The sequence below is a fragment of the Macrobrachium nipponense genome, chromosome 23 (assembly GCF_015104395.2).
Source record: "Macrobrachium nipponense isolate FS-2020 chromosome 23, ASM1510439v2, whole genome shotgun sequence".
Taxonomy (NCBI): Eukaryota; Metazoa; Arthropoda; class Malacostraca; order Decapoda; family Palaemonidae; genus Macrobrachium; species Macrobrachium nipponense.
In genome coordinates this window covers 81,788,299-81,800,303 of record NC_061090.1, presented here as the reverse complement: position 1 = coordinate 81,800,303, position 12,005 = coordinate 81,788,299, and the positions used below count along the sequence as shown (strand labels likewise).

General features: G+C 36.2%; 2 protein-coding genes across 2 annotated transcripts in view; both read left to right on the top strand.

Annotated features, from left to right (window-relative positions):
- LOC135202188 (RING-box protein 1A) overlaps nucleotides 1–2,615 on the top strand; it is a 38,109-nt gene extending 35,494 nt beyond the window's left edge. Inside the window, exons 4-5 of the mRNA XM_064231447.1 lie at nucleotides 1,364–1,449; nucleotides 2,433–2,615. Coding sequence (XP_064087517.1) covers nucleotides 1,364–1,449; nucleotides 2,433–2,445 — 99 coding nt within the window. The 3' untranslated portion in view covers nucleotides 2,446–2,615. The remainder of the gene's footprint in view (nucleotides 1–1,363; nucleotides 1,450–2,432) is intronic.
- Nucleotides 2,616–9,754: 7,139 nt separating this feature from the next.
- LOC135202181 (suppressor of SWI4 1 homolog) overlaps nucleotides 9,755–12,005 on the top strand; it is a 41,290-nt gene continuing 39,039 nt past the window's right edge. Inside the window, exon 1 of the mRNA XM_064231437.1 lies at nucleotides 9,755–9,877. Within this exon, the coding sequence (XP_064087507.1) occupies nucleotides 9,848–9,877 (30 nt within the window). The 5' untranslated portion in view covers nucleotides 9,755–9,847. The remainder of the gene's footprint in view (nucleotides 9,878–12,005) is intronic.

Sequence of the window (12,005 nt, the reverse complement as noted above, 5' to 3'; positions counted from 1 at the left end):
ATTTTTCTTATGACAGTGATAGCTAAAATTCTTCTCCCCCCCTATTATTTTTCCACCTGTGTTTGGTTTTCAAAACAAAGGGACTCCTAAGAGAAATGGGGCAGCATTAAACATATCACCCTGAGCAACTCCTAGTGCTTGCAAAGATGAATCATGAGGAGGAGGAGAGAATCCTTCCTAAGATGGGTCTGCCAACTTCCTACGATGGGTCTGCTAACTTCCTACGATGCTCCTTCTTCCTGTAAAAATTCTTCTACTGCTCAATAGGCTTCCTCAGGAACTACACCCAGGGCATGGATTAGTTACATCACAAAAATTGAAATGACACACTACAAGTTGTATCAGGGTCAGTCAAGGTGAAGGTGGCCGCTAGGAAGCATGAATGAACACAGGAACCTGGAAGGCTGGAATACGTGTTGTCGCTCATGCGACTTCTTAGATCCAATGGAGAATTCATAATGAATCACCAAACACACACACACACACACACACAAAAGCATAAAAGCAGGAAAGGGATCATGGGCTAAGCGAAAAAACTGGCTTGGGTGGAGGAGAGCAAAAGCGAACGTCTGCTTACCAAGGCGGTTGAAAAGAGGCTAATTGCGTCACAGGGTTCAAACGTGGTTGCTGACCAGCTTTCACCTCATCTACACTTTAGATGCCGGATACCTCAGATCCCTTGCATATACATTTTTTTTTTTATTGTTTTTAACTGGTTTCCAGCTGGTGCCAGAAGATTTATCCTAATGTGAATACATACTGAAGGTTTGTTAGCTATGGTTAAATGTTTTGGGGATGCAGTTAACTATGTTAAGTGCTATTTAAAGTGGATGGCTCATTACCTTTAAGTTTATCAGTGTATTTCATAAAAAAGTATAATTCACAATTTTTTTAGCTAATACCTTAAGTACACAATTATCAAGGGACATATTTGTCCTGGGCTGCAAATGTCTTGGGACACAGTTGGCTGGTATGCAACTGTCCAGGATGCTAATGTTCAGGACACAAGTGTCTCTCCACCCTTATGTACTTGTTCCATATGGGTAGGGTTCATGTTCTAAATAATAATAATGATAATAATGAAAATAAATTAAATTAAGTAAAAAGCCACAATAATGTATGTGAGCCACTGTATTTTTCAAAATACAGAAAGGTTAAAAAAAAAAAAAGATGAAGAAAAAAAAAAAGAGGGCCGTTGTACAAATGGTCAAAAGCTCCCTTTATTAGCCTTTTTTGTATTTTGGAAAATACAGTTGCTCATATTCATTATTGTGGCTTTTTACTTATTGTTTCTGGTCACAGTATAGTGATGCACCATAGATGAGATGATATTGTTTTATAATTTTTCTAATTTTCCTTGCAGCATGCATTTCACTTCCATTGCATTTCGAGGTGGCTGAAAACACGTCAAGTATGTCCACTAGATAACCGAGAATGGGAATTCCAGAAGTAAGTTTTAACTTTCGAAATTTGATTTTGGTGACAGTGAATTTGAACCGGTCAAATGTATATAGCCAGGCATTTATAAATGGCTTAATAATTACTATCTTTGATCAAATGTTGACTGTTTTTATTAATGTATGTATAATTACTAATATTGATCAAATACACGCTAACACCTTCACCACTGTAAGGGGCTGTTCAAAAATATGTAATGCCTTTTTTTGGGGGAAGGGGGATATGGTGAAGTGTTTGAGTGTGACAGTGTGGGTGAGGGGCCTACAGCCATAAGTTAACAAAACATTTTCAGATTTTTTCCTTATGTTTCTTTTGAAAAGATGCAAATGTTGAAGGACAAAAGAGAAAGAGAGAGAGAGTAAAGATTAAGTAAATATACTTATATTTTAGTAATGTTGAGAATATGGTAGTATTTATTTTTTATCATAAATCTTTGTTTAAAAAAATATCACAAACTCAACCATTGTTTTTGTACTGCAACATTTTCTGCTAGTAGTATATGCAATGCATGACATAGAATAATATCACAAACTCATCCCTTTTCTGAGCTCCGGCATTCTATGCTTATGCATACATATGACTTAGAAAAATACCACAACTTATATTAATTCTCTTCTAAACTTCTACATAGTCTACTTTGTGTATTGTGATAAACTTAAGTAGTAAGAAAAACCTAAAGGTAATAATTTCAAGGTATTAGGCTAAACTTTATTATATTATATTGCATTATAAAAAGGGAAACACTAAATTGAGTTGCTACCAGCTGATGTTACATAATTTTCTTGGGGGTCTGGACATTTGTTATGAGGTGTGACAGGGGCAGAAGGGGTGTCAAAAATTACCAAAAAAACTTACGGATTTTACATAATTTTTTAGCAGGCCTTTTTTTTTACGTAATTTTTTAACAGGCCTTTAAAAATAAGATAACTTCTGGTTTGTTCCCTTTTTCTTAAATTTGTTATTTTCCTTTACAGGTATGGCCATTAAGCAGAACCAGGTGTTAGAAGAAATCGCATTACTATTTTGCCCGGATCTTGTCACAGCTCATCTATTACTGAGGTTCCTTCTACTTAGTGTGCTCTCACTATAGATTTCAATTTTTTGTTTTTCATGTGTTTGATCTGCCTATAAATAAAAGTTGAATTAAGTATTTTATAGTTCTATGTGTTTGTGTATCCTTCAAATGTATTACTGTAAATACTTGCAAAGTATATGAAAATCGCACTGAATATTATCAGCAAAAACAGTTTCATTCACTTTAACATAACCTGTAAAGGTAATTATTATTTTTTTTTAACCACAAGCATTATTAAGATATGATGGAGGAAAGTTTCATGGAATACTATAGCTTAGTAGGAAAACTTGGGAATGTAGTGTAATTAAGAAATATCATTGTCATATACAAATGTTGACACCTAAAGAAAATCGGTGTTATCTGTATGTTGAAGAATGTGGGTAAATATAAAATTTGTTTTACTTGCGCACATATTTGTTACAGTCTTGAGTTGCTATGAAAGCCATTAAAAAAATATGGTTCAGTAAGTTCCAACGTGAAGAAACAAATCTCAGAATTGATCGTAGTTCTTTAGGAACTCGTGGTGTTGCCAGTTAGTATATTTTATTTCAATTACTGTCATCCTATTTATCTGATAATACGTATCAGTGATTAACTGTTTAAGCACAGAAAGTATTTCCCCAGTGAATGATCAATGTTAGCTCAATAATTGTATATTAAAATAAAGAAAAAAAAAACAGAAACATCTGCGGCTCTCAAAGTGTAAAATCAAGACTTAGTGTTCACCATAGAGGGGCAGTACGAACAGTGTGTGTAAGCACTGGCCTAATATTTGTAAATTAACTTATTACTTTTATAGCGTTGTATCGAAAGTTATTATGATTTATTTTCATAAAACACACAAGTTTAGCATCTGATTAAATGAAATATAAATGAGAGAAGTTAAAAAAATAAAAAAAATTAAATCCAAGTTAAATGCGCGTTTACATTGGTTACATGATTAGGCCTATTTCAAGAATCAAGGAAATATATTTTCCATCTTGTTAGTTCATAATTTAATCGAAGTTCTCAATTGTACAAATTTTTGCATGTGGAATTGCGTTCAGGGTAGCACCAAACAAGTATTTTCGTAGGTTTCCACCTTTTCTTTTTTCAGTGCAGAAGTGAGACTTCTTGACCATACGATCTGGAGTATGAATATGCTTGGCGAGCATTATTTTAATTCGAGTATCTCCTGTTATGCTCTCTCTCTCTCTCTCTCTCTCTCTCTCTCTCTCTCTCTCTCTCTCTCGCTCTCTCTCCTCTCTCTCTCTCTCTCTCTTCTCTCTCTCTCTCTCTCTCTCTCTCTCTGGACATTTTTATCTAGTCAGGAATAACCAGAGGTCTGTTTTAAGAATCGAGCACTAGGCTTATTGGCCATGCTCGGCTGCTGCTTATATACATACATACATACACACATACATATATATATATATATACCAAAAAAAATCATAAATTTCTGTTACACAATAATGCTTGGCTGAATCAAACTGATTACTGGTTGTCCGTGGAAATATGAAATTAGGTGATATCACTCCCTTATGATAAGCCCACTTACGCGAATTCAGTCTTAAATTTCACAGCTGGAATATGATTCGAAGAATTGAGGTTGAAGTGAAAAGGTGGAGTTAGGATTGTGGGTAGAGGTAGAGGTAGAGGGGGGATGGGGTGGTAGGGGTCTGTCGTCTCCCTACTTAACCAGGTGGTGATTTTACTGGTGTTCTTCCTTGCGACCGTCTTTCTTATTTTTTATATAGCGAGTCTGTTTCCCAGGTGAATATCTAGTATGTAAGTGTTTAATGAGTGAATGTTCATTCACTGTTTAGTGTTTAATGAGTGTTTAGGGGTTTAGTTGAGCATTTAGGGTTAAGTGAATATGTAGTGCTTAGGTTTAGTGTATAGTGAATATTTAGAGTATAGTGAGTACTTGGTGAATGTTTAGTGTATAATGAATGCTTAGTGATTGTTTAGTGTTTAATGAATGTTTAGGATTAATTGAGTGTTCAGTGAACATTTACTGAGTGTTGGTGGTAAAGTGAGTGTTTTGTGTTTTATGAATATTTAGTGTATAGTGAGTGTAGTGTATTCAGTGAATGCTTAGTGTTATTGAGTGTATGTTTAAGTGTGAATATTTAGTGAGTGTATAGTAAGTATGAGTGTTTAGTGAGTAAAAATGTATTGTGATGATAGTGTTTAGTGATTGCAAATTACTGTTTAGTTGGTGCTTCGTGGCTGTGTGCTAAGAAGTCCTGTAATTTACAGGAACCATTCTTGCTAGACACTGCTTATAGATCCTAGAGCAGATGTTTAGACCTTGTCCACAATGGCTGGAGTGCTTAGGCATGGCGACTTAGGCCAATTCCTATATTTATGAGGTAATTTTTCTCTGAGAAATTGGGTCCAGTAATAATGATGATAATAACAGCAACAACAATAATAATAATAATAATAGTAACAATATTAATGACAATAATAAAATAATAAGAGTAAAAAGATAAAAATAATAAAAGTAATAAAGTATAGTACCATGAGCAGGACCGAGACCTTTCAATATGGCCGCTCGAGGTCACACGTGAGGCAGGGAGATTGACACTCTAGTGATTGACGCTCTATGGTGGACATTCAACATCTGAAACCCATCATCAGGAGAGAATCTAGAAATCTTTTATTGGGTACACTTAGGATTATCATATTTATCAATAATTATATATACACAGCGGTGGTTATTGGTTGATTCGTATTGAAATTGTGAGGATTTCCTCCTTTACACCTCTCAAACCATTTACTATCAATTTACGTTTCGGCGCTGAATGACCTTAGGTCCCAGTCCTTGGCCTAAATTGTATATTTAGTTCAATTCATATCCATGGGGCAGGAGCATGTGACCAGGTCTCCCGCCCATCCCCCACCCACTTAGATCCGCCGCTGCCCATCATCGTTGATAAATAACATTTTGAATAAAAATTTGGTAACCAAATAAAAGCAGGTCATAAATACGTTTTGTCTGATACATTCTTCAAACCAAAAAGATCTTTTATGCTAAAGTTGAACACTGAATACCTGAGAGTATCCCATGTTGGCATAATCTATCTTTGCCTTCCAACTGGTCTCGCATTTGACCCGTGAATATGATGAGCTACTCTTATAACAGAATCCCTTCACTTTGAGAACTGAGGTCAACTTTTATAATTAAACATATTTTATGTTAGCATACAAAATTATCTAACCGGGAACGTGGTGTTTTGCAAATGATTAACTTAAGGAAATTGTCAATCCATTTTTTTCATAAGGATAATATTCGTCTTTATTACAGATTAAGCTGCATTTAAGCTTTTACAGGCTCTTGCTCCAAATTGTAAGGTTTTCTTGACGCTTCACTGTCGCATATTATTGTGTTTACCAGTTAATGGCCCTTGGGTTCGCAGCATTCTGTTTTTCCATTTGCATCTTGGAAATAACGTCAAAAAATAAATTGGCCTTATGCCAACATGAGGACTAGTACTTGAATCAACACGCAATTCTCTTCACATGCTACGACGTAGTAGTAGTAGTAGTGGGTGGGATATGCCTTTGAAACGGCTCCCTTGCTTCTTTTATTCCTCCTTTGTTTGTGTTTGCTTGAGCTTCTTCTCTCTGAAATACCACATTTCTTTTATAAAATCTTTCCTATTCTCCACTTCCTCCCTCATTAGTACTACCAATAAGATTATATTTGCTACTAATTCCTCTTTATTTTCTTGATATGGTTGCTGCATAAAGCTATATCTATTTCTAATTTCATTGTATGCTGGACAGTAAAGTAAGAAATGTTCTAAATTTTCATTTTGTTCCTCACAGTATAAACATTTTGTATCTTCTCCTTTTATCCTATTTCTATCATTTAATCCTAGTATACCTAGTCTGGCCCTACTGATCAGCATTGTTTTTTCAGTGTTATCATACCAGATTTCTTCTCTTATGCTTTCTTTATATTTTCTGTAGATTCTTAATGTTGACTTTTCATTCATTTCTTTCTGCCATATTTTTCTGTCCCAATTGTTTATTATTTCTCTTAACTGTTTGTCTTTAACTGCTTCAATTTTACTTAAGTTTATGTTTAGTTCTTTCATATACTCTTTTACTTGCATTATCCAGGTTTTTTTTTCATACTGATCCATTGTTATCTCATATAGGAGCCTATTTCCACCATTCTTTAGTGTATGTTTCAGGTAGAAAAGTTTATTCTTGATATCTCTAGATTGGCAGGAAGAGGCCCCTATTTCAGATCTTAACGCACAACTTGCTGTGTAACTTGGCGCTTTCAATATTGCTCTGTATACTTTATTATCTATCTTCTGCAATTCATTCATTGTTTTCCTGTCAAGTTTCATGACTTCCATCGCATACATGAATGAAGGCATCGCTAGTCCTTTCCAGTACAATTTTCCTATTTTTACCCTGCTACAGCTTTTTTGAATACTGCATTAGCCATATTTGCCATCTGCTTTGCTTTAATTTGGGCCCTTTTTATCTGTTCTCTGAAGCAGTCTTTCATGTTGTTGATTGTTACTCCTAGGTATTTAATATTCTTAACTATTTTTATTCCTTCTATGTGTTCCATATTCTCCACATCATCGATACTGTACCAGTCGTTGTATATTAGTATGTTACTCTTGTCCTTGTTTATGTTTAGGCCACATTCACTTGCGATTTCCATAAGGGTTTTTATTGATTTTGTTATTTCTTCTAGTGTGTGCCCTAGTATTAATCCGTCGTCTGCATATAGTAGTGCCACTATCCTTATTACTTCATTCTGAAACCTTCTGTTGTATTTTCTAATTTTTCTATTATCAAGTACGTTATTAATAGAAAGAATATGGTTGAGCCATTGCATCCCTGTCTTATTCCATTGGTAACGTTTAGTTCTTTTTGTTCTGTATTGTTAAGGCATAGGCTTGTTACGTCATTTGTATATATCTTTGCAACTGTATTTATTACTTCTGCATGTAGCCTGTATTTCATCATGACCTCAATGAGCTTTTTCCTATTAACCGAGTCAAATGCTTTTTGGAAGTCTATTGATACTACAAATAATGGGTCCTTTCTTCTGTAAGTCTCTTGTATGCAGTATTGTAAGATATATAAATTATCGATTCCTCTCCTTTGTGCGGTAAAGCCTGATTGTAGTTCATTCATTTTTCCTATATTTCTAATATGTTTTTCTATTTTGGTTCTCAGGATTCCCATGAAGATTTTATATGATGCATTTGTTAGAGCAATTGGCCTTAGATCTTTGACTGTGGGGTTTTGTTTTTTGGGCGTAAGTGTTGTTTTTGACTTAAACCAGCTTTTCTGCGTTTTCCTGCCTTTCAGTATGTTATTTAAACATTCTGCCAATTCTTTTTGAAGGTTGTTACTTTGTAATAGTAATTTGAACAGTACTGGCTTCATTCCATCTGGTCCTGGTGCTTTATTTGTCTTCATTTTCTCAAGTTGATTTTTTATATCTTCTTCTGTTATGTTGATTTCTTCCATGGGTCTGATCTCTGTCTCTGTTGGGTCATACACTCCATGCATATGTTCCCTTAAAGATATATGGCAATTCATCTGCTGTCCTAATCTTTTCACTATTTCTTCCATGTCATGTTTGTACTGTTCTTTCTTGCTTTCATTCCATATCTCTCCTATTTTGTTTTCTTCTTTTTGGTATATTGTTTCCCAGAATTTTACCAGCTCTTTCCCTAGGGTTTCGTCCTTCATCTCTTGCTTATTTTCATCAAATATTCTTATCCATTCTTTTTCTGATGTGGTCTTTCCTCTCAGCATGTCTATATATTCCCAGATTTTCCTGTGTCTGTTTTTATCATTCATTATCTCATTTCTAATCTTTTCTTCATATTCTTCATATGTTTTCTTTATTATTATCTGTACTTTTTGTTTTTGTTGAAGATATGCTTCTTCATAGTATCTTTTTTCTTCTATTCTTGTGGCTTTCCTGTTTAATTTGTTATATACCCTTCTTTGGCTTATTTCTTTCTTTATTTCTTTGGTGACCCATACTGGTTCTATTTCTTCTTGCTTTCCTGTCTTTAACCTTCTTTTGATTATCTTCTCTAAGTTATTTGTTTTTGCTTCACTCATTGTTTCTTCCAACTGGGTTAGATCTCCTTTTCTGTCTTGTTGGCTTACTTTAAACTCTATATATTCAAGGTATTTCCTGGTAGACTCTTCTGTAACTTTCAAATATTTGATTTCTTTTGTTTCATTTCTGAATGTTTTCCTTACTTTAGTGTTCATTTTGAATTGGACCTTTATGAGGTGATGGTCTGATAGATCATATTCATATTTTCCCTCGTCTATCTCCATACATTCATATTTTTTATACATATTTTGGTTGACTAGGGCAAAGTCTATATCACTGTTCTGATCTCCTCTACTCCAGGTTATCTCTCCTTTGCAGCTGGGATCTCCATTTAATAGCGTTAGGTCATATTTTTCCATTAGGTCCATAACATATTTTCCATTTTGATCAAGTTCTTGTGTCCCTATGAAACCTAAGTGCCCATTGAAATCCCCAAGGACTATCATAGGCAGGTCTGTGGATTTTTCTATGGCTACATGTAAGGCACTTATTATTTGTTTATTTCTTTCTTTATCACTAGTTGACATGTAGACCAGAATTATGTTGAATATTGTTGTTCTATAGTTAACCTTTACTATTAGAATGCCTTTGTGTTCCGACTTTTCTTTTTCTATTTGGATCTCTCCTTTGGTTCTATACATTATTAGTAGGCCTCCTCCTTTGGTGTCGTCTTCATCTCTCATTGAGTCTACCACTCTGATGCTTGTTGGGAATAGTAATTTTTGCTGTTTAAGGTGTGTTTCTGTGATGCACATAATTGTGTTTTCTTTTGTTATTTCCACTAGCTCGATTATTTTTGCTTTTGTCAGTCCTTGGGTGTTTATAAGCTTTATTTCAAGATTTCTTAATAGATATTCTACAGTTTGTTAGCATACCAAGGATATTGGTGACCTTTCGACTCATTCTCTAAAATTCTGTGCAGAATATGAATTATATAGCGAGATTTTATCGTCATAATTCTGATTTTAAGATTAATCTTTAACAATTGAAAAGGTATTTGATAATATTTCGTGCACATTAATTTTATGTGAATGTAACTGTAGGCAATTAAAAAAATGAAAACCTACAGACAAGATTGAAGATCAACCTCACAGAAGAGAGCCGTTTTATACCTGAAATCTCTCTCAGGACTCTTGTTACTACTACTATCCTCACGTGTGAAAACAGAACGATACTTTGTGATTTTTTTTGTTTTATAGTATTATTATTTAACAATGACCAAGAAGAAATCTCGTAAACAGAATGTAAGTTTTTTATATCTTCTAAGAGTAGTTTTGGTTGTATACAGTAAGCTGGCATAGGTAAGACTCTTCAGGTCAATCTACCTTACACCCCTGGTACCTACTAGACCTCGTATGGGGTTAGAGCCGTCTGTGCGGCGCACTGTAGGCATTACTCAAGGTTCACTGCAGCATCCCGTCAACGTCTTACTGGAAACCCTTTCGTTTCCATTACTGTACCTCCTTTCATAGGCTACCTAGCTATTCTCTTAGGCTACTTTCCATCTTAATGACCCCATACGCTGAACGACCAGGCGCCTCAGCGGCGTGGTTGGTATGGTATTAGCGTTCCACCTCGGTGGTCGCTGGTTCGATTCTCGGCCATTCCATTGTGGAGTGAGAGATGTGTACCTAGGTACTACCTATTTCTGGTGATAGAAGTTCACTCTCGATGTGGTTTGTAAGTCACGTAAAGCCGTTGGTCCATGCAACATAAAAGCACCTTACAAAAAACAAACAAACAAATAGGTAGCCTATTTGTTTGTTTGTTTTTTGAACAATTGTATGAGCAATTGCTTTTTTCGACACACACACACAGACACACACTATTCAGACAGTATGAACAATCTCCGCACCGATTTCAGCCTGAACATAGATTTTGGGTATTTCTAGATAAGTATTCCGCATCGTTCATCCCCGCGAATACGAAAACCGCCAGGATTTGGGGCGTCAAATGTATGTCGCTGTGTTTAGTACGAGCCCCTGGGGGTTAATTAAAGTCGTCTGAATAAATACTACATAAAATTCTTGTTCGGGAGGTAAAACTGCAAAGAAAAACCACAACTGCCATAGTCTAGGCCACCGCAGAATAGTAATATAGGGTAGATCTAGGGTGCTATTCTACGGCAGCCTCGACTATGGCAGTTGCAGTTTTCCCATGCAGTTTTACCTCCTGAACAAGAATTTTAGGTAATATTTATTTGGACGACTGTAATTAGGGTAAAAAGCCGCATGGTACAGGGGTGGACCATGTACGATCAATGTGTACAACCCCAAAAAAAGTACATTATAACGCGTCCTGACATCGGAGATGGGCATCAGACGCGACTTCTTGTTGGTGAGAAACGGAGCTAAAGACCTCTACTTCGGTGTCAGGACGCGTTATAATGTACTTTTCTTGGGGTTGTACACATTGATCGTACATGGTCCACCCCTGTACCATGCGGTTTTTTACCCTAACCCCCGGGGGCCAGTACTAAACACGGCAAGATACATTGGACGCCCTAAACCCTAGTGGATGTCGTATCCGCGGTTACGTTAAGTTCCTTGCAGTCCGTGTGGAGAATAGTTCCGCACGGACTGCAAGGAACGTAACTGCGGATACGACATCCACTAGGGATTGGGGCGTCCAGTGTATTTCGCCATGTTTAGTACTGGCCCCCGGGGGGTTAATTACAGTCGTCCGAATAAATATTACTTAAAATTCTTGTTCAGGAGGTAAAACTGCATAGGAAAACTGCAAATGCCATAGTCTAGGCCACCACGGAATACTAGTACCCTAGATCTACCTAATTCTAGATCTACCAGATTTTGTCTTAAGAAGACAGCATCATCTCTAGAAGAGATGCGCGCGATAGCATTATATTGGCAGACAAACCCATACGTTAACGATCTGTGTATGACAGACTTAACTCGCAAGCCAGCAACCTGGTCATGACAGATTCCTGCTGAGATCGTTCAGACACAAAGCTCCACCCACTTTGGATTCAGACAAGCCCATACACAGTGTTTTTGCGAACGATACAGACAGTCGCTCAGACAATTGTTCAGTGTATGGGGGCCTTTACTTTCCACCCTCTCCAAACAATTGATCCATAGCTAGGTAGCTAGGTACTACCTAGTAGGCTAGTAGTGCAACCGTAAGACTTTCCTCCTGTTAGGCTACACCTTTAGCTGTCAATTTCCATTTCAGTGCTGAATGACCTCATAGGTCCCGGTGCTTGGTCTTTGGCGTAAATTTTATAGCCTATATTACTATTCAATTCAATAAAGCCTTAGGTGTGTTAGCCAGGGCGAGTGTAGAACGGCGAGACAAGTTCTGCAAATGTAGACTAAACAAACCTAGTAGCCAGTGAATATCCATGGTAACCCG